The sequence below is a fragment of the Telmatherina bonti genome (assembly GCF_933228915.1).
Source record: "Telmatherina bonti genome assembly, chromosome: 15".
Classification (NCBI taxonomy): Eukaryota; Metazoa; Chordata; class Actinopteri; order Atheriniformes; family Telmatherinidae; genus Telmatherina; species Telmatherina bonti.
In genome coordinates this window covers 19,032,617-19,051,300 of record NC_136613.1, presented here as the reverse complement: position 1 = coordinate 19,051,300, position 18,684 = coordinate 19,032,617, and the positions used below count along the sequence as shown (strand labels likewise).

General features: G+C 38.2%; 1 protein-coding gene across 3 annotated transcripts in view; it reads right to left on the bottom strand.

Annotated features, from left to right (window-relative positions):
- The window catches only part of LOC306766281 (dedicator of cytokinesis protein 9), a gene marked incomplete at its 5' end in the record, with an annotated part of 72,201 nt that overhangs the window by 19,943 nt on the left and 33,574 nt on the right, over positions 1-18,684 (bottom strand). For all 3 annotated transcript variants that reach the window (XM_079253940.1, XM_079253941.1, XM_079253942.1), the window contains 21 exons: positions 412-501; positions 610-696; positions 1,745-1,863; positions 1,942-2,065; positions 2,178-2,270; positions 2,360-2,425; positions 2,624-2,811; positions 2,939-3,018; positions 3,270-3,392; positions 3,808-3,890; positions 4,177-4,299; positions 4,406-4,618; positions 5,159-5,299; positions 5,400-5,474; positions 6,160-6,212; positions 7,140-7,314; positions 8,860-8,994; positions 9,612-9,707; positions 12,640-12,709; positions 13,551-13,633; positions 15,629-15,718. In XM_079253940.1, the coding sequence (XP_079110066.1) occupies positions 412-501; positions 610-696; positions 1,745-1,863; positions 1,942-2,065; positions 2,178-2,270; positions 2,360-2,425; positions 2,624-2,811; positions 2,939-3,018; positions 3,270-3,392; positions 3,808-3,890; positions 4,177-4,299; positions 4,406-4,618; positions 5,159-5,299; positions 5,400-5,474; positions 6,160-6,212; positions 7,140-7,314; positions 8,860-8,994; positions 9,612-9,707; positions 12,640-12,709; positions 13,551-13,633; positions 15,629-15,718 (2,307 nt within the window). The remainder of the gene's footprint in view (positions 1-411; positions 502-609; positions 697-1,744; positions 1,864-1,941; positions 2,066-2,177; positions 2,271-2,359; positions 2,426-2,623; positions 2,812-2,938; positions 3,019-3,269; positions 3,393-3,807; positions 3,891-4,176; positions 4,300-4,405; positions 4,619-5,158; positions 5,300-5,399; positions 5,475-6,159; positions 6,213-7,139; positions 7,315-8,859; positions 8,995-9,611; positions 9,708-12,639; positions 12,710-13,550; positions 13,634-15,628; positions 15,719-18,684) is intronic.

The following is an 18,684-nucleotide window of genomic DNA, read 5'->3' as shown; positions in this document are numbered from 1 at the left end:
AAACGTTCAGCATTGTCTGTGAAGTATCATAAATTTATCTGTAATAAAGCCAGAAATCTGATTGTGTGAGTCCTGTGTCTTCTTTGGTTTTCTAGACAGCTGTTATGTCCAGTCTGCTTGGACTGTGTTAACCAGTGTTAAACCGGGAAACCGGAAAACACAGTAAAGGCTTCAAAAGCAGTATTTTGGCTCTTAGTTGTTGTGTGACACAGTCAATTTGAGACATTCAGGACCAAAACAAAAGCCAAGTTTTTAGCTCCAGCATCTATTTAATGAATGCCTTTGTAAACTTTTGAAATGTTCTTCTTGCCTTATTTATTTACTGAAATACACTCTCACTGAAAATACATGAAACCAGGGGATCAAGTTAAGTTGTGTCTTTATGGTGCTACCCGACAGGGACGGCTTTACCTTCAGGAATTTGACCAGCTCTCCTCCTGATACCTGGGCTCCTGATGCAATGCTCTGACAGTGATGAAAGAAATTATGTAAATGCTGATCCTGAAACAGAAAACACAGGAGTTCTTTTTATGAAGCAGTGTTGCTACAAAGAGGAACAAACATGGAGTAAATGGATACAAATGAATCAATAGTTTTTCTAAGACTAACCTGAGTGTAGACGGTGGACACGAGGTGAGTGGACACCTTGAATAGGGGCTTGCCTCCATCGACCCATTTGATCTCAGGACCTACATGCTGTAACATGACAAAATAAAAGTGAAGATTTATGTTTCATTAGGACCTTCATGCTCTCCACAGGTGTGTGAAAACTCATGTCCAACAAGGGCTGTGGTTGCGCAGAGCTTCCCTTTAATACAGGCTGGATAACAGGCTGGACATTATTAAATGTGCTCCAAGGAGAGAGAAACAGTGGCTGTAAAAGACTCTCAGATGGTCTCTTCAGGATGGCAATAATGCAGATAATGGAGCTATATTGGGTTGCACACATCAAAGAATTATCTTTGAAAGAATATTTCTGTAAATTTAAAGATAGCACAATTAAAGAATAAACAAAAGTGAGAATTGAAAAAAGTGTTTTGTACATTATTTGATGATCTTCCTTCACCTTTATTAACTTCTGAATTGCTTTTCCATGTTTACCTCTGCCAAAGAGGTCATATTTTTCCCTGTGTTTATGTCTGTCTGTCTCTCTGCTGGTCTGTTTGTTAGAAACTTCACTCAAAATATTTGTGAATTCTTTTCTGAGAACGTCTCCATTAAATTTGGGGAGTGATCTGGAAGGAATTTTGGACACAGGAATTTTTAAAAGGATTCTTCAGAACCAGGGTGGAAATGAGTTGCTTGGTGGAGGTCTGCGCTCTCTGAGTGCTTTTCTAGCTTTATGTATCTTTTTCCATATTTAAATTGCTCTTCTAATAAATGATACAATGCCATTACTAGACCTGCAGTTCATTTTCACAACAGTGACGTTAAAAAAACAGATCATACTGATCTTTTGACGCTGTATATGCACAACCTTACTGTATAATGAATTTTCTTTTCCACCCTGAAAAGAACTCTGTAGCATGGACAACTACCCAAATTTATACAGCCCACGCAAAGATGCTTCTCCAATCATGTGAATACACAAGGTTCTTGTGACCTTTCTATGGTGACAGTGCAACTCATAAGGAGAAAATGAGTTTTATGACTAACTGACCCTCCAATAAAAACATTTAAAATGAAAGCAGCTCATAGCATTTTAACTCAAACTATCAAAAGTAAAATTGAGGATGCGCTCTACCTTGCTGGCTCCCTCCTGACAGCTGAGGTATCCAGCAGGCAGGTTAGCAGCAACAGGGATGTGACTCTCATTCATGATCACCCGGCCATCCTTCAGCAAGGGAAGCCAGGCGTAACCCACTGGGTACAGACAAAGGGGAGAACATAGTCAGCTAACACCTGTGGCAACAGTAACGACAGTGTAGTAAGTGTGTTTACCTTGCGTCTCAATCAGGTCTCTCTTTTTGGTGCTGGCCTTGCTGTTGCTATCGCAGCTCACATGGTACAAGGTGAAGAGCAGATGATGCTTCTCATGCAGCTGTGTAGGCAACTCAATCTTAATCTAAGAGCACAAGAAAGTCATCCGTTCTCACCATTATTTCATAGAAACGATACAACTTTACATATGTGGCAGTCATGAGCAATCGTAAAAGGCAAGTTACGAGGTGTCTCACTTCATCGTAGAATTCAGGGTTGTGCTGGTGATGTAATACTGAGGTAAAGGCATTTTTGGTAAACAAAGGTCCTCCAGGTCGCCCGTAGATGCACTGAGGCATGACAAAAATGGTGTATCAGTATAGTTACATGGTGGTACTCTCCTCTAGAACATTACTGGACACTTGCAGCACATATTTACCTTAAGGGAAACAGCTTCTTCGTCATCAGAGTCCCTGAACTCAATGCAAACAGCTATATTTCTCGCCTAAGGAAAGACAAAACAAGCTAAATTAGTTTATTTTACAACACCGTGAGAGAAAGAGCTGCAGCTTTAGCTCATCAGACAAGTACCAATTAGGAAAAGTTGGTGGAGAGTCTGTACACAGACTCCCTCTTAAAAAGAAAGTAACTCAATTTCCCACACCTGCATAAAATAACGCAGTAAAATGAAGGATTGTTATACCTTTGCAAACGACTTCTGGCTGTCATATTTCAAGTGCTTTGGGTAGACATAGAGGTGATTGTTGTAGACGGTGAAAGGCTGAGAACATTTGGCAATGCACGGCACAAACTCCTCCACTTCATGGAAGATGTTGTTCTTCTCACTGACATCAAACTGCTTCACAGGAATGTAGGATGAGGTAACACAATCTATACACAGAAGCAGGAGAGATTTAGACCAAATAAACAGCCTGCAGACAATCTGACCAGTCTGTTTGAGTAAGAACAGCTTTCATCTCTTCTGTTGGGTTCAAGCAGTGAACTTAAGAGGGCTTACTTGTCAAGTCAGGGGCTACGCTGTCAATGGTAACATCGAGGTTTCCCAGGATTACAGGCAGCTTGGCCATTTTCTCTGGTCTAAAGAGTGAAAAAAACAAAAACAAAGTCAAGTTAAGGATCTGCCAGACTGATTAAGAAGCAGGCTCATTGTCTAAAAATGCACAAAGACTGAATGAGTACACTAACAGATGTGAGCAAAGATCTTAGTCTTTAAGACAGAGCACAATTTTTCCAAAGTACAACTTATAGGCAGATATTTTCCATCCAACACATCTGTAAGACTACTCAGTGTTTTTACAGCAGAGTGCACCCGTCGAAACGTTACTAACTTTCTGAAATCGGCCAGTAGTTTGAGCATGTCGTCGTTGGACAGTTTGTTGCTGTCCTGCCTGTACAGAGCTGAGAAGCGAGCACTTTTGTCAAGTGTCCCTGAAGCATCTTTGAAAAGAGGTCTGCAAGAAAACAAGAAAAAAAAGTCAGGAAATATAGCTCCAGTTCTGCACTTACGACTGTATATTCATGTTTGCACAAACAACGGTTTATAGATGGTCATTAATCAGTAGATGGGAAAAGGTTTACTATTAATAGATCTTAATTTCCTAGATGGATTAATGCATCATGTTTGTTTAGCCTGTAAAATTTAACAGAAACAGGGACAAATCTTTAATATAGTGAGACAATGTAAAATGCCTATTCATTAATAGGTTTAGAATTATTATTATTTTTAAATTGCTTCATTTGAGAGAGCTGAGACAGCAACTTGGTCGTTGTTTCATAAAATATTGAAGATAAATTCAATGCTTTTAATGTGAAAACCAAAGTGGAATGTGGCAGAAAACCAGACCAAGCTGTACAAACAAAACTCACCTCGCTGCCCAGGCAAAAGGCATCTTATACTGGCCCAGACGACTGCATGCCAGCTTGGCATTTTTTAGGACCTTCTGTGCCACCTAGTGGAAAACAGATACACACCACGATTTCAACTCACAAACACACAAGCAGCGCTGTGACAGCATTCAGCTTGCTCCCAGTCTGAACACAGGTATACACATGAGAATACATGCCTGGATAACAACTACTTTCTCCCTTCACGGTGCAAAACTACATTTGTGGAGCCAAGATCAATGCTTGTGTTGAGTGCCAGTCAGCAGTAACAAACAGGGATGAATATCAGTGTATAATGTGGAATAATGTGATGGAATCTGCTGAGTTTGGAGGAACGTGTTGCCTCCGTACCTTTGTGGAGTCTGAACTTTTCATGTATGGCTCGGCACAGTGGTTGATTCCCCCCTGCAGCACCTTCTCAATGCGGGCCACCAGGAAGATATCTGGGTGAGGGCATGTTACTGAGAACACTCCCTGTAGACACAACCACAATGTTAGATTTCATTTTTTTAAAAACAGATTTGAGTAGTTATAAGTAGGTAGTAGTGTTTCAGTTTCTCTTCTTCCTTTTCTCCTTTACCTGTTTGGGATACTGCAAGGCTGCTTCTGGCAGTCCACGGATCGGCTGCTGCCCCTCCGGACCAGTGTCACCCCCTCCGTTCATGAACTGGCTGCTGTTATTGGGCACCATACCTCTGACAGACGGGTGGTTTAAGTCGACGTGGAAGTCAGAAGAGATTTTTCTGCCATTCTGAATATCAAACAGCGCCAGGCTGACATAGAAGGGCTCCACCTAGAAAGACAGCAACTCTGAATTAGACTGATAAACATCAGGCTCAGGTAGCCAGTACTAAATAAACTTTAGCTTTTTTTAGAAAAAAATTTGAAAGTATTTTCACAAAAGAAAAAAATATCTGCAGCAACGGTTTAATACACAGGATCTGGCACTGTGCTACTGCATGTAAACACAAAGAAAAACACAGGCGACTGGGACCATACCAGCTGTGTTCTCAGAATGCCCATCAGTAGGCTAAAAGTTAGTCTCGTTTATGTGGTTAATCTAAAGCAATGGGAGCCGATGAAGGAACATGTTGAGATTTTAATAGGAGGTTTCTGCTGGGAGGGACAGCAGGACATCAAACTTCATTACAAAGATTGTCGACCATTCCTGAGCAAATAGCCTGGTTGCTATGCCAACAGGAGTCCCGGAGCAATTCAGAAATAAGAGCGGCCATCCAGCCACTGTAACAAGCCTTCTTATCTAACTCAAGTGATGCGGGTAATGATATGTCTGTTATTTCGAGGTTATTGTGATAAAAGACGTCAGCCTTACATTTGTTGTTGGTCCCTCCTCATTCTCTGCCACACAGCTTTGCAGATTAAAGGAGAGGTCGTTGCAGTTCACCAGAACACGCTTGCCAAACTTCTCTTCAAACTGCTTCACATCTGGTTCTATTCCTGAGAAGTCAAGCTTCTACAAATATCCAATCAAAGGTATTCATTATTAATTATTTTCATTAGCAAGCATTATATTGTAAAATAGGTGAACTCTGTGGTGCGTGAAGGCGTATTACCTGTGTGTCCGGGTCCAGGGTGAACAGCTTTAACCTGGTCTCATTTCTCATCCTTGACTCTATATCTCTTGTGCTCTAAAGGGGAAGCAATGTACTTTATAAATCAAAAGACAAATTGAGTATAATTACACCTTCATTTGGTGTTATCATCAGACTATTTCCTCTTATTTGCACGTAAATGGAAGAGAGCCTTCATATTTTAGAAATAAATCATGCACCATCAGCAGTGCCAGCATTAGCTTCACGGAGCACAGTGTAACCTGTCAAGTTGGTTTCTGTCCTTACTTTCCATGCGAATATGTTGTGTAGTGTTGTGCAGAGCATTGCTCTAAAACACTCCATGTCCTTTTTTATCTTTAAGTCTTCAGCCATTAAAGCATTTAATTTCCTACTTTTTCTAACAATCAACAATCTGTGGAACTCTTGTCCCTTTGTCAAAGTGACAGCTTTTTCCTCTATTGAATACGTTACTGATGTTGCTGCATGTATGTTCAAGGGCCTAATATTTAATTTATAGCTTTGGTTTTTGACAAAACCCAATTAACAGTCTGAGTGGAAAAATCAGATTTCATATAATCCTGAGAGGACCAACAGGTCTAAAAAATAAATAAATAAAAGAATCACTGAAAAGTTAGGTGTGTATTCCTTAACCCTAAATTGAAGACACATGTTTGTGAGCTTTAATTTTTCCTTTAAATAGAAACAGAAATGTGGAGCTCCTCTGAGTTCATGGACATGCAACTGAGAAAGTAGGACCTACCTGAAAGCTGTCCATGCTGCCAGAGGAACTGTCTGACTTTCCAAGATCATCATCTATAAGAGAAAGGCAAAATTCCCAATGAATGCGACAAGTTAAATAAACAAACAAATCTCACACCACAATGTAAAACTTTGTTAATCCTTCACTGACATGTGAAAGTTCCAAAAACACTTATTGAACTGAGCTGGAATCAGTTGGGATTTAGGGGGAGAAACCAGACTTCTTTCTAACTGGAAAATTACAACAAAGCTTTCTGACATCTTCAAGCTGAATCTGTTTTTTTTTCTCTTCAAGCACAGGATAATTGATAAAAGCTGAGGAGTTAGAAAGATTAGTGGAGCATTTTATGCAAGACAACCAGCCTTGATACTACATAGCTAAGCCTCTTGTGAGACGGGAGGTGAGCCTTAAAAGCTTGGGTGGTCTGGTATCGCGTCCCCTCACACAGTGTTTTCAGGGCCAGGGAGGGGAGAGGAGGAATAAGCAAGGATGAGGATGGGCAGGTTTAAAACATCTCCTACATACAGTATCTCAGGATAAGTTAACTGATAATAATTTGTGGATTTTGTGGATATAGTAATGATTTTCACCTAACTAATAACACCACCGCTGCACTTCCTGTAATTGCTGCTTTAATGACAACTCAAGTCATTTGAGGCAGTTTAAAAAGACACAGAGTAAATTTAAGGGTAATGTTTGAACAAGACTGTAATAAATCTAAGGGATGCCACCAATTTATTGTTCAGGAGTGCTTATTGAGTCTATTGGCAGATACATATAATCCAAATATACTAGACTAAACCATAACACTGATATTATCCACATATTTTGGCAAGGTGGTTATATACAAAGCTGCTTTTTAATAACTGAGAAATGATTGTTTTCAGGTAGAATACCCAATCTTGCCTAGAAGTTGGATAATATTTTGATTAAAACAAAATATTCCATTTAATAAAAAAAAAAAAGAAACAAAGACACACCATCATGAATGTCTCCGTTTCTCTTCTCCTGCATGGCAATCTCAAAACTGCTGTGTAAGATCTTATTGAGCGTGTTGATCCAATCTTCCATCTCTGTCTCACTGTCTGCAGCCAGCAGGTAGGTGCTTTTATCCTGCATCTTCAGCTCGAAAGCAAACCTTCGAACCTTGTTATTCTGCAGGGACGACACAAGGGGAGGAAAGCAGACAGAAAACAAAAACTTAGCAAAGTAAAAAAAAATTTAGGCTATGTTTTTTCATTACTGAGAAGTGAGAAACTCCACAAGACGTCAATAGTGATGTCATTGGACCAGTTACTGTTTTACAGCAAATTCATGACCAACCAGGGCTGAACCAGCTGCAGTTTGTTGGCTGAGGTCAGATCCCTGACACTGATGTAAATGAATTAATCAAGCAGTCTTTCTCTTAGGGAAACGGGGAAGTTCTCTGTTAAATATCAGCAGCTGGGGGATTTTTATTCTGTTCTTTTTCCATGAAACTCTTCTGCAATTTAGAAAGAGTAGAGTGGGAGTGATGGGGAGGAAAAGTCCATATCTGCAAGCTGGCTGAGTAAACATGAGGAGGGGTGTTTAGGACAGAAATAAAACTGGTGTCTTAAAAAACAAACTTAATCATCACCATTATGACAGACAGAAGGACTCATCTCTCCTGGAAAACACAACTACACACATCCACAAAAGAATAAAAAACTTTTAAAATGATTTTTCTTCAAATATTGTGTCAGTACACAATGTACACAATGACTGAGCAGAAAAAAGATCAGCCTTTTCACTAGTTCTTTTTTAGTTTGCAGAGAATGGTAGCCATTCGATTAAAATAGGATTTCAGGCATCTGTTGGCGTCCTAATAAATCAAAGGAGTGGGTTGAGGCTCAGGATGAAGTCACTTCATTTGCCATCCCAGCTGCACCATAAACATCTGCAGTTCTACTCATGGAAGCATTTCTTCCAGTGGAGATTAGGTCATTCAAAGGGCGGCAGACTGCTGCTGAATGGCTAAAGTGGGATTCTACAGTTACAGTTTTTTCTACAGCTTAAAAACCAAACATTAATTATGATATCCCACTCCCCCACTCATCTGTTGTTGTGTGGTTGTGGCTACACATGCACATCACCAAGTATGAGTGAGAAATGGATGACTAATGGATCCAGGGTAACTTGGCACACATGGAAAGTTGGAAGGGGGGGTGGGAGGTGTTGTTCAGCCTACAATCAGATGTGAGAACGTGATGCGAGCACGTGAGATTGATTGCAAGGCCAGAGGAAAGTACTCAGAAGTGAGACCTCAGCATTCACCTTGTTTCACTGCCTGAACATCAGCAGAAAAACGTGACCTTGGAGAGGAGTGAGCTCAGGTTTCATGGAAATGGAGACAAGAGTGTTTCACAGATACCTTCCAGGAGCCGTCCACCATTGTTAGAGCAACTCATTTTGACAGTTTGCCTGTTGCAGCTTTTTGTTTTTTAACAACATGAGAAATACACCTAGTCAAAAATATTGGGAATATGAAGCTGCTTTGTCTGTTTTGTCAGTTTATTCTTGGTAAACTACATTTTAAGTCGAAGTTTACATTGCAAGCAAACAAGGCCCCTAGGAGGGATATCCTGTTTGGCAGAGCATATAACAGGTCATTTCAGTTCCATACGCCTTAACAATCACTGCCTTCATGGAAGAGATGACTGGAAAAAACAGAAAACGCACCTGAACAACACCCATGCAGGAGTCCAGGAATATGGTTCCTTTGGGCTCTTTGGAGATTTTCTCATCCTTGTAGAAGTTTAAATTATACGAGCCGTCTCCGAGCTGGGTCAGATGGAAATACCTCCTCTTGAATGACTTAAATGATGACAAGAAATAACATTTGACTCTCAAGAAATGGAAAAGCAACAACTTAGCATCAGCACTTTAAAGCTGTCCACATATTCAGTGTTTTCTGCTTTCAGTCTGGGACCTCTGAATTTCCCCTTGGGGATGAATAAAGTATCTTTGATTTGATTTTGTTTCAGTCATAAAAAAAATCTGCTAATAAAAATAATTTTTTTCATGATCTGGTTAAAGTTAGAGGACACCTGCTGCTCAGTTCCAGTGAAACAGATATAAACAGCTCATAATACTATAATCATGAGCTGGCTCAGTCTGTTGCTAACATAATATACACGGTTTATCATTTTTTTGTTAAAATCGGATGTAAAAACGACATGGCTAGACAGTTAGGTAGTCTACTTTTAAAATATACGTGTGAATCTACTGTTTGCCAAGAGTAATCAAAGTAAGGTTGTCTTTGCTCTGTGTATATACAGTATATAAATAATATCAATGATAATAATAATAACTATGAACTAATAAACTCCACTAAGGCTGCTGTTTGCTTCTGCTTCAGCTAATAATGCCCAGAGATGTTACCCTGAATAAATTCAGCTCTTCATCTTTATTGGTCCACCACTGTTTCTTACCCTCATGGTCACGCTGATGGCACTGTTCATGTTTCCTTTGTACAACCAGCCATGTTTGGAAATCCCGCCTTTCTGGGATCCTAGCGAGGCTGTATCCTGCAGAAGACAAAGACACAAGGAAAGACAATGCAAAACACTTTGTGGCAAGCTGGAAAGCCTCATGTTTAAATATTACTTCAGGAAATACTTCCCATTATTTATGATAAAAAATGTGAACCCTTCTGTGTGGAGTTTGCATGTTTCTCTCCATGTATGCGTGGGTTCTCTCCAGGTATTCCAGCTTCCTCCCACCATCCAAAGACATGCATGTTAGACTGACTGATCACTCTAAATTCTCCCTAGGAATCAGTGTGAGTATATATTTATGAGGGCTGTGACAATGGGCTTTTGTCCTGATTCCATTCGATTTGATTCCGATTTTTTTGGGTGCCGATTCGATTTAAATTGCGATTCATACAATTCTTCGATATTGCTGATCTTTGTAGATTAAAAAAAAAAAAATGTACAAAACTTTCTTTTGCTCGTCATTTTCCTTGATTTTAGTTAGGAAAAAACACCACAGTAGCCGGACCATCATTCTGCTGTTATAGTGCCCAAGAAGACAAGTAAAAAGATCAATTAAAAGCAATAAAAATTACAAAAAATTCATAATAGCTTATTTTTATTCATTTGAAAAAAGAAAAAAAAAAAGAAGCTTTTTCTAACAAAAAAAAAAATCAATTTTAAAATTGTGAAGCAAAAGAAAATCATGCTTTTCATTTTTTTATTCTGTTTTCCCACCCCCAATATATTTGTGTGTGTGTGTATTATATATATATATACACACACACACACACACACACACAAACACAATCCTGATTATACTGAATATCCAAGACTGAGTGTTTTTTTGTGACGCTGAAGGCAGCATTTTGTCCCATGATTACAGTGGAATGATATGATCAGCTTTATAGGAAGAAAGGACAGTCACATCTTTCCACTGATAGGACGTCTCACACCATTTCAGTGATATTGGTAAGTTGCAACAGTTGTATTCCTATGGAGAAAATTTGTACTATGGGTAAATAAATATGGGTTAATACTGATCCATCCCCACCAAGACCTTAAGAAAAAAACAATACTAATACTGTAAAATGCAGCTATAGACTTTTGTCGACAGATTTTGCTTTACAAAGACCTTTTGCTTTATTGCAATGGAGAATCATAATAATTATATCATGTCATCAATTAGCGCATCCTGCCAAAACCTTGTCCCGCTGTTCAAAAAGCCTTTAATCTTGTGGTTTGAGAAAACACAGACCCCAACTCTGTGCAGGGCTGTCTCAGTGAAAACAAGCAGACAGAAGAACTAAAAACAAACTATGACTGTCAAACAAAATAAATATGTAGATCTTCAGAACAGCAATGTAACACATGAACATCACTTATCTCACACAGCACTCCTAAAATGGTTTATAAGCTCATGCATTTCACATTTGACAAAACACAAAGCGACCATGACACTCTTGCTTTCATGAGCTGGGAAAATAAACTAATTAGGAATGAAACGATAGCAGAGAAGATGGGGACAAACTACAGCACAGTTCTGGTTTACATCATCCCTTCATGTATAAAAGATGTGTCTTTGGTAGTTAAGACTTTAAAACAATAAGGCTTTAAAACACTACAGTCAGGAACTGTGCTGACTGTTCCACGCAGAGAGAAGACTGGATGGCCTTTCAGGATGTCATCCTCCTGCTCCAGTGTCACTAATTCTTCTTCTCTCACTCTAACAAAGCAACAGAGGATTTTAAAAGCTCTGGAAAAACTTTTAATACGTTCAGTGTGTTGGACTATAGAATGAATTGAAAAGCACCTGGAAAAGTTTGTTGTCATCAGTGTCTAGACAGCGTTTACTAGAAACCAGAGAGAAAAGTCACTGAGTTTAATATCTCTGAAGAGAGGAGAACTGTTCATGCACGGTAACTGACAAAGAAAAGGTTTGATTCAAGTCACCAGTGTTGAATGTTGTAGTGCACAATTATAAACAGCCGATTTTCACATCTTTCCATTTTAGATGAAGCTGTCTTTTTAAAAAAAATAGTTTCAGGCTTGAATTATTTGGATCTTGTAATTATTTGGAACAAATTCTTGCTTTTCCTGGTTAAATAAAAGGTAAAATGAACAATGAAGCAGAGCAGAACAAATTTGGACTTTGACATCTAATGCATATCCCTAACTTAAATCAGCATTAACTTATACACAAATGAAAAAGAAGCATCTAACATGTCAGAGGTTGCATTTCAGTTCATGTCCAAGGGTTTTTTCCTGCCTGCAGGAGGCACAGTTTAACATCAGTGGGGAGGGTGGAATGGGATCATTGTGTTACGCCTTCTGAAGATGCGTGACCTTGTGATGTAGAATTTCAGATAACGTGTTTCTGCAACAGCTTAGTATTATCTTTGGTGTTTTGAACACTCCCACCAAATCTGAGTGTTTGTCAGGTAACTTATGAGATTCCTTGTAGCAGACTCCTACAAGCATTTCCAAAGAAAACAAATACTCTTAATCTTTGCAAAACTACACGCCCCACTCTGTCATACATGAATTAGCAGAGGATGAAAAGAGCCAAATGTTGCTTTCACATCTAACTGGGAAAAGGTTTCTTTTGGTGCAACAGCAAAGGTCTAACATTTCCTAATTATCTTATCAAGTGGCTAAATATTACATTCAGACAATAGAAAGTTTTCCAGATTCCTTCAGTCCATCCTACACATGCTTGGTTGAAAAAGAAGGATGTAGTGTTTCAGGGTATGACATGAGTCTTTGCAATGTAGAGTTCAAACAGACACCAACAGACCTGAAAACCTTATTTTACGGTCAATTCCTGTTTTTTTTTTTTGTTTGTTTTTTAAAGATTTATGCAATTTTTTTCAAAAACAGAACAAAAGACAAAAGTTTTTTTTTTTTTTCTCATCTTAAAGATTTTTTTTAAAACATGTTACTTCTCAGTGTTAAGGCCAGACTCAGGAGGAAGATGAAAACTCACCTCATCTTTATCCACATCTTCGTCCACTTCAAATACATGGACAGCCAGTTTATCAGGCCGGGACGCTTTGCTACAAAAAACACACATTATTACATGTCAAAGAGAGAATTTTCAGTTTCTAAATATTTCTAGCACATGCAGAACAAAGATGCTTTAAGATAATCTTTTGACTCTTTTTTTAAAAAGTGATAATGTATTTGTAGCTTTTTCAAAAACCCAAAAAGGAGAACAATGCAAATGTAAATTCCAGGAACGATGAAACGCAGCACCTACAGTGACCGCTCATGGAAATACGTTAAGGTGAAATCCTGCCTGCTGCAAAATGAATGCGTGCCAAAAGTAAAAATGACTAACTGTAAAACAGCAAAGCATTTAACAGGCACGCTGCGTCAAGCTGCATTGTTTTCAACTTCCCCAGATTCAGAAAAGTGACAAAACATTTGGCAACAGTTGTACCATGAAGGACACTGTCAGTTCATATTCTAACACGATAGCCATACAATAAATATACTTCAGGGAAGAAGCTGGAGCTGATGACACAATCTCTGGACAATGTGGGTGGTTTCCACACTGGCTGCATTTGGTAAATCATGCAGTACGCTGTAAAAGCGAACCCCTCTTTTGCAGGGAAATGAGACTTATTTGTATCCTGTGTTTCCTTGGAATTAAGTCACAGCAGCATCTTGTCAGAGGCAGGAAATAAAAGGAACAACAGTTTGTCTTTGTGACCTTAACAGAAGGTCCCGTGTGACTAGGTGTGCAAGGAATGCTTCAGTTTAAAATCTTTGCTAATCATATATTACTGACTACCTTTTTTTACTTGCCAATCATATCAGTATCAGGGGACATTACGATGTTGCTTCTGAGAGTACAGCTTACAGTCGAGCAGAGGATTTAGAATACAGACTTACTTTGGAAGCTGACGAAAATCGCCAGAGTAGTCGTCATACTTGTAGCTGACGACATGCCAGTCAGACTTGTAAGTCTTGATGCACTGAGGAAACAAAAACACAATTCAGCAGCAATTTAGACATCAGCCTACGTGAAGAAATATGCACCATAAGAAACACTGTTACACTCCTGATCATTTCTACAGTGTTGGGAATAGCTTGTGCCAACAGAAAAATTATTTATATATCAAGATGGTAGTGTGTTTTTTTAAATATGTTCCCTCCTTTAGGCAGTGAAAAGGTTCTTTCACTCATGTGCTTTTACAAAAAAGAAACAATGGCATTTGGTTAGAAGAATTTGTAAAGTTTTCAACTTTATTTTCTCATCTCCTCACACACCTGACCAGTTATTGCATGAAGTAGGTACAATTGTTGGATTGTTTCTTTAGAAAAGGTGGACCGTCTGATGAAAGACTGAGCCAAAGTATGCAAAGCTTAAAAAAGAAGTACTCCAAGATGAGGCGAAGCAGAATAATTTATCAGAGCTGCATGTGAGATAGTTGAACAGCACTGGGAACCCCCGCCCCCCACTGTGCTTTAATGCTGAATTCAGAGAGGGAGCTCACCTGACTTAAAGGATAATTCATTCCTGTTTACAGTGTTTTCTGACAACATTTAGTTCTTTTCTTGTGTGATTGGGGGGGGGGGGGGGGGGGCTGTCTCTCCTTGTGTGCATATGAGAGTGTGGAGAGAACTTTAGTATGTTTTTTGATTGTTCTTAAATGTCTTGTTTTCAAATGTTTGTGTTCATCTTTATGACTTGGTTTTATCTTGTAAAGCACTTTGTGTTGCCCGTGGCATGAAAAGTGCTTAAGGAATAAAATTTGATTTGATTGAATCTGACCTTTATAATCTCCTAATTGATCAACCACTTAATCATAAACTGCTTTGAATAAAAAGATAAAAACTTAACAGGAAGTTTTAGTGAAATACGCAGACGAATAAATGCAGAAAAATACACCAAAAAAAAGGTTTTTTTTTCTCTAGAGATAATTAAGAAATAATGACCATATTCTGACTCCACCTCAGCTTTTCCAACCCTCAAAAGGGAGTGTATCACAGTCCTCCCTTTCCTTGGAAGAGAGACATCTGTTCATTGTTAGAGCCAGTGATAGGAGTAGCTCATCGGTATCCGTTTTACAGAAATGCATGCCGTTAACAAGAACTGCTCCTGCAGAGAGACAAAATGCAACCTGAACAGGAGGTGAACTGGAGGAGGTGACAGTTAAAACAGTGTGTCTAGGCTGAAGTGTAATTCATAATCCTAATTGGCATTTCTTTCCTGCAGCATATTTTCATCGTGTTCAGCTACGACAGACTAAGATTTGAAAAAGACTGAGATGAACTGAAAGCCTCAGTGAGTCAGGTGATAGCAGACGTGTTCAAGACCCAGCACACAGACGGCTTTATAAGCAAACACTGACAGCAAAAACACAGATATTGATAATATTGTAGACATTAACTGCACTGAGTGTCCTCTGGATAGAACACATACCTCTAAGAAAACACAAGTTAACAGAATTTATACCTTCAAAAATGATCTTTAACTTACCTTGCTGCCTTTTCGGAACAGTTTTATATACCACACAGACATATATGTGCAATGCTGTTTAAATTACTGCTGACATTAGGTTATAAATTTGGTAATGACTCGTATTAATGTCAATGTGGTGAAGTACCATGTGTGTTTAGTTAATGTGGAAATTTATAGGCTTTTTACAAGTCTATAACTTCACCTACAAGGATTATTTTTAACTTTATAAGTTCATTTAAGTGCCTATGCTTGTTTAATAAGTCATAATGCTTGATATTTTATTTCTTAATTTTTGTATCGTACGTACATGAAGCATATAGTTATGGAGATTTTTCCTTTTTGTCACTACACCTGTCTAATCCTTTTAAAAATCTGGTTATATGTGAGCACTTCTTATATTTTCCTATGAAATCTTGGCAGAAAATTTCATGTCGTAGGAATTTATTACTTAAACTAAGAAGCTGATTGAGACAATGTGTTTGCAGGACCTTTAAAATCCACGTACCTCTTGGACAAACAGACTCTGGGCCTCCCTCTCTGCATTTTCAGGCACTGTTGGATACAGAGTTCTCCCTTGCCGCTTCAAAGTTGAAATCTGTTAAACAAAGCAGGAGAGAAAACATATGTTTGGGGAATGACAGCAGATTACAGAACAGGATCAACACAGTGATTGTCAAAATGAAAGAAAATATATTTTGCAAGTATTACAATTAATATTTCAGCTGGATGCAGTGAGTTGGGGGGGGGTTCTTTTAAATATTCTACATTTTAAAAAGGGACAAAATCTGTTGGATTCATACTTGTCTTTAAAGCTCAGACTAGCACATGCAATCAAAATAAGTTTATTACTCCCTCTTTCACAACATGTGTAATAATTGGAAAAAATGGGAAAAGCTTCTTTTAGTTATCCATGCACATGCAGCTACTGTGTGACTTGTTCAGTTGTCTTAAATGCTGTACACTACACAATGACAAAAGAGAGTAAATTTGGACTAAATTCCATGCAGGGTCAAGTTTGACTTGATATAAATTAAGCCGGTTCTTTGCACGTACTGGCTTTACTTTTATTAAGTGCGGCAATTACAACAGATGCTCTTGTGGAATCTTAAATTTCTCTCTTTTTGCACATCTGCTCAGTCCACCAGCTCTGATTTGGTTATTATTTTATCATATGTATTCTTTCATATGTTGATAATTTGTTTAGTAAATGGTTTGTTTGTTGAGTTGTATATTTTCCATACTTTATTGTTTAAGGCTTTCTGCTACAATCCCCTGATTTTAATGTTTAAAATAAAAAAATAAGTTTGTCCCCTTGTCCACCCATTCAGTTAAAAATAAACAGCAAAAACAGCTACAGTATATCTAGGTGTAAAAACATGGTTTGAAGTTGCTGGGAAAGTACTGCAGCTGAACAAAAATATTGTCAGATTTTGGAAAAAGGATACATTGTAATATTAAAAACAGTCCATTTAACCACCCATAATCCCTGCAAGCCAAAAAAGAAACTTAATGGAACCATTCAGTGAGGAGTTCAGCTGACTTTACTAAAAGAAAACAAGAGGCTTCTGGCTTTGTGCAGGTCAAGCGCTTGTCAGCTGGAATTGTGAGGTACATTTGTTTTGTGGAAGGGATGCAGAAAATACCACAATTCCTTTTTCTTTCTTTGAACAGAAAATTGCTTCAAGCAGAATAAGACTTTAATATCTGCAGAATTCAGTTATATTTCAATAAACTAAAAGAGTGGACTTATTAAAAACAAATTAACAAAACGAATAACAAGCAAAATCAATGGTCTGCTTTAAATGCTGTCCTGAGCCGGTAAAGAAATCAGCCGGTTGTGCACAATGTAGTGCTAATAATAGATCCATAAGACAATAAAAGCATTAAAATGACCTCCGTTTGTATGGAATCACATTTATTAGTTAATTGTCATTTTTAAGTTACCTTCAGATAAAGTTTTCATTTCTGTTAGCTCAGAAGGACCGTTTATTCTACAATGGATATTCCCAGCTAACATAAAACTGATGTGGAAGAAGATGACTGGTCAGAGGGTGATGAAGGAGAAAGCAGAGGTTGTGATTGCTGTTTTATAAGCAGTTTTAAGTCACACACTTGAGAAATGAAAGATCATACCTAATGCATGAGAATTCAATGGTTGATAAACTCACTTTGTTTAATCAACAAATACATAAAAGAGAAAAGTGAATTTCTGAATGAACAAACAATAATAATAATAATAAAAACTAAAACATTATGTTTTTTTCCATGATGAAAATTGTCAATGACTTCCTAAAGACTTTGGACTGATGCAAAGTTTTGTATTCTTCACCTTGCCAGGGGATTTAGCCGACAGTAAAGATGCAGTTAGCTTATTAATAGTCTGCTGTTGGATTTGAGTTGGCTGCCATCTCATACTTAACTGCTTAAACATCATTATTTGTTTCCAAAGCTCCCTAATACCTTCAAAATTGAAAACAAATAACAGCAAGTGACACAATTAGCATAACTTAATAAATTACTGGGTCTTGTCTTTCATCGAAAATTGCAATAAAAACAAAACGACAACAAAAAAGAAAAAAAACAGCTGCTCTTATCATTGCCTCCCTCACGATCATTAATCGTTCATAAACCGACTGGCTCGATACTGAATGCGGATTGTGTTGACTACAACAAATCGCAAACCAAACTGTCATTTGAGAACCTAAAATTTCCTCTTCCTGTCTATTAGTGAAATTTCCTGTAGGGGAAATGATAATAGTTACAATGCAGGCAGCAGAAACAAACAAGCAGAGCCTATAGCTAAGCAGGAGTCAGGACACGGGTGACAGGAAGCGCTTAATTGGGCTTCAAGTTGCCAAAGACAACTATTGTCCTCTGGTTCAAAAAGTATCAAATTAGCATAGGTTAGGTCTGAGCTAAGAATGACTTCATCCACAATTTATTCAGAATATTGTCTTCCCAGAAGCTTAGCTTGAGTCAAAACTTCTGGACAGGCAGTGCATTGAGCTAAAGGTTAGCATACAATACTTCCTACAGTAAACATTTATTTGTGTGTTGATTGTTTAAGCACATTAGCATGCTAACAATTGGTAGGTGACACTGTTGTGTTTGAAAACACAAGGAGGTATAAGAAGGAGACCTGATAACAGTTTCTAATTCTCCAAAGTGTTCGGACCTAAACAAAAACAGACCAGGTGCTTTGTTTCAATCCAAACTGTGGTATTTACATGAACACAGAACATCTTCTCACTTCAAACACTAAAAACTGATTATAACTTTGCCCGATCACGAGTCTGAAGACGCAGAAACAGATGTCAAGTTCAATCAGTGTGTCTCGAGTCTGCTTTTTCCCCCTCAGTCAGAATCACCTGTCAACCCCTGACAACACACTGTTTGTCTGCAACACTGGCATGTTATGTTGATAACAGCAGGCTGAGAAGACAAAGTAAAGACTGCCCTGCTGCTACCTAACACCAGCTGCAAAGCTTTTCAAACTTAAACAACCACAACTAGTATCCCGAGTCAAAACCCAAGAAAAACTTAACAACTTGCCTTTATATA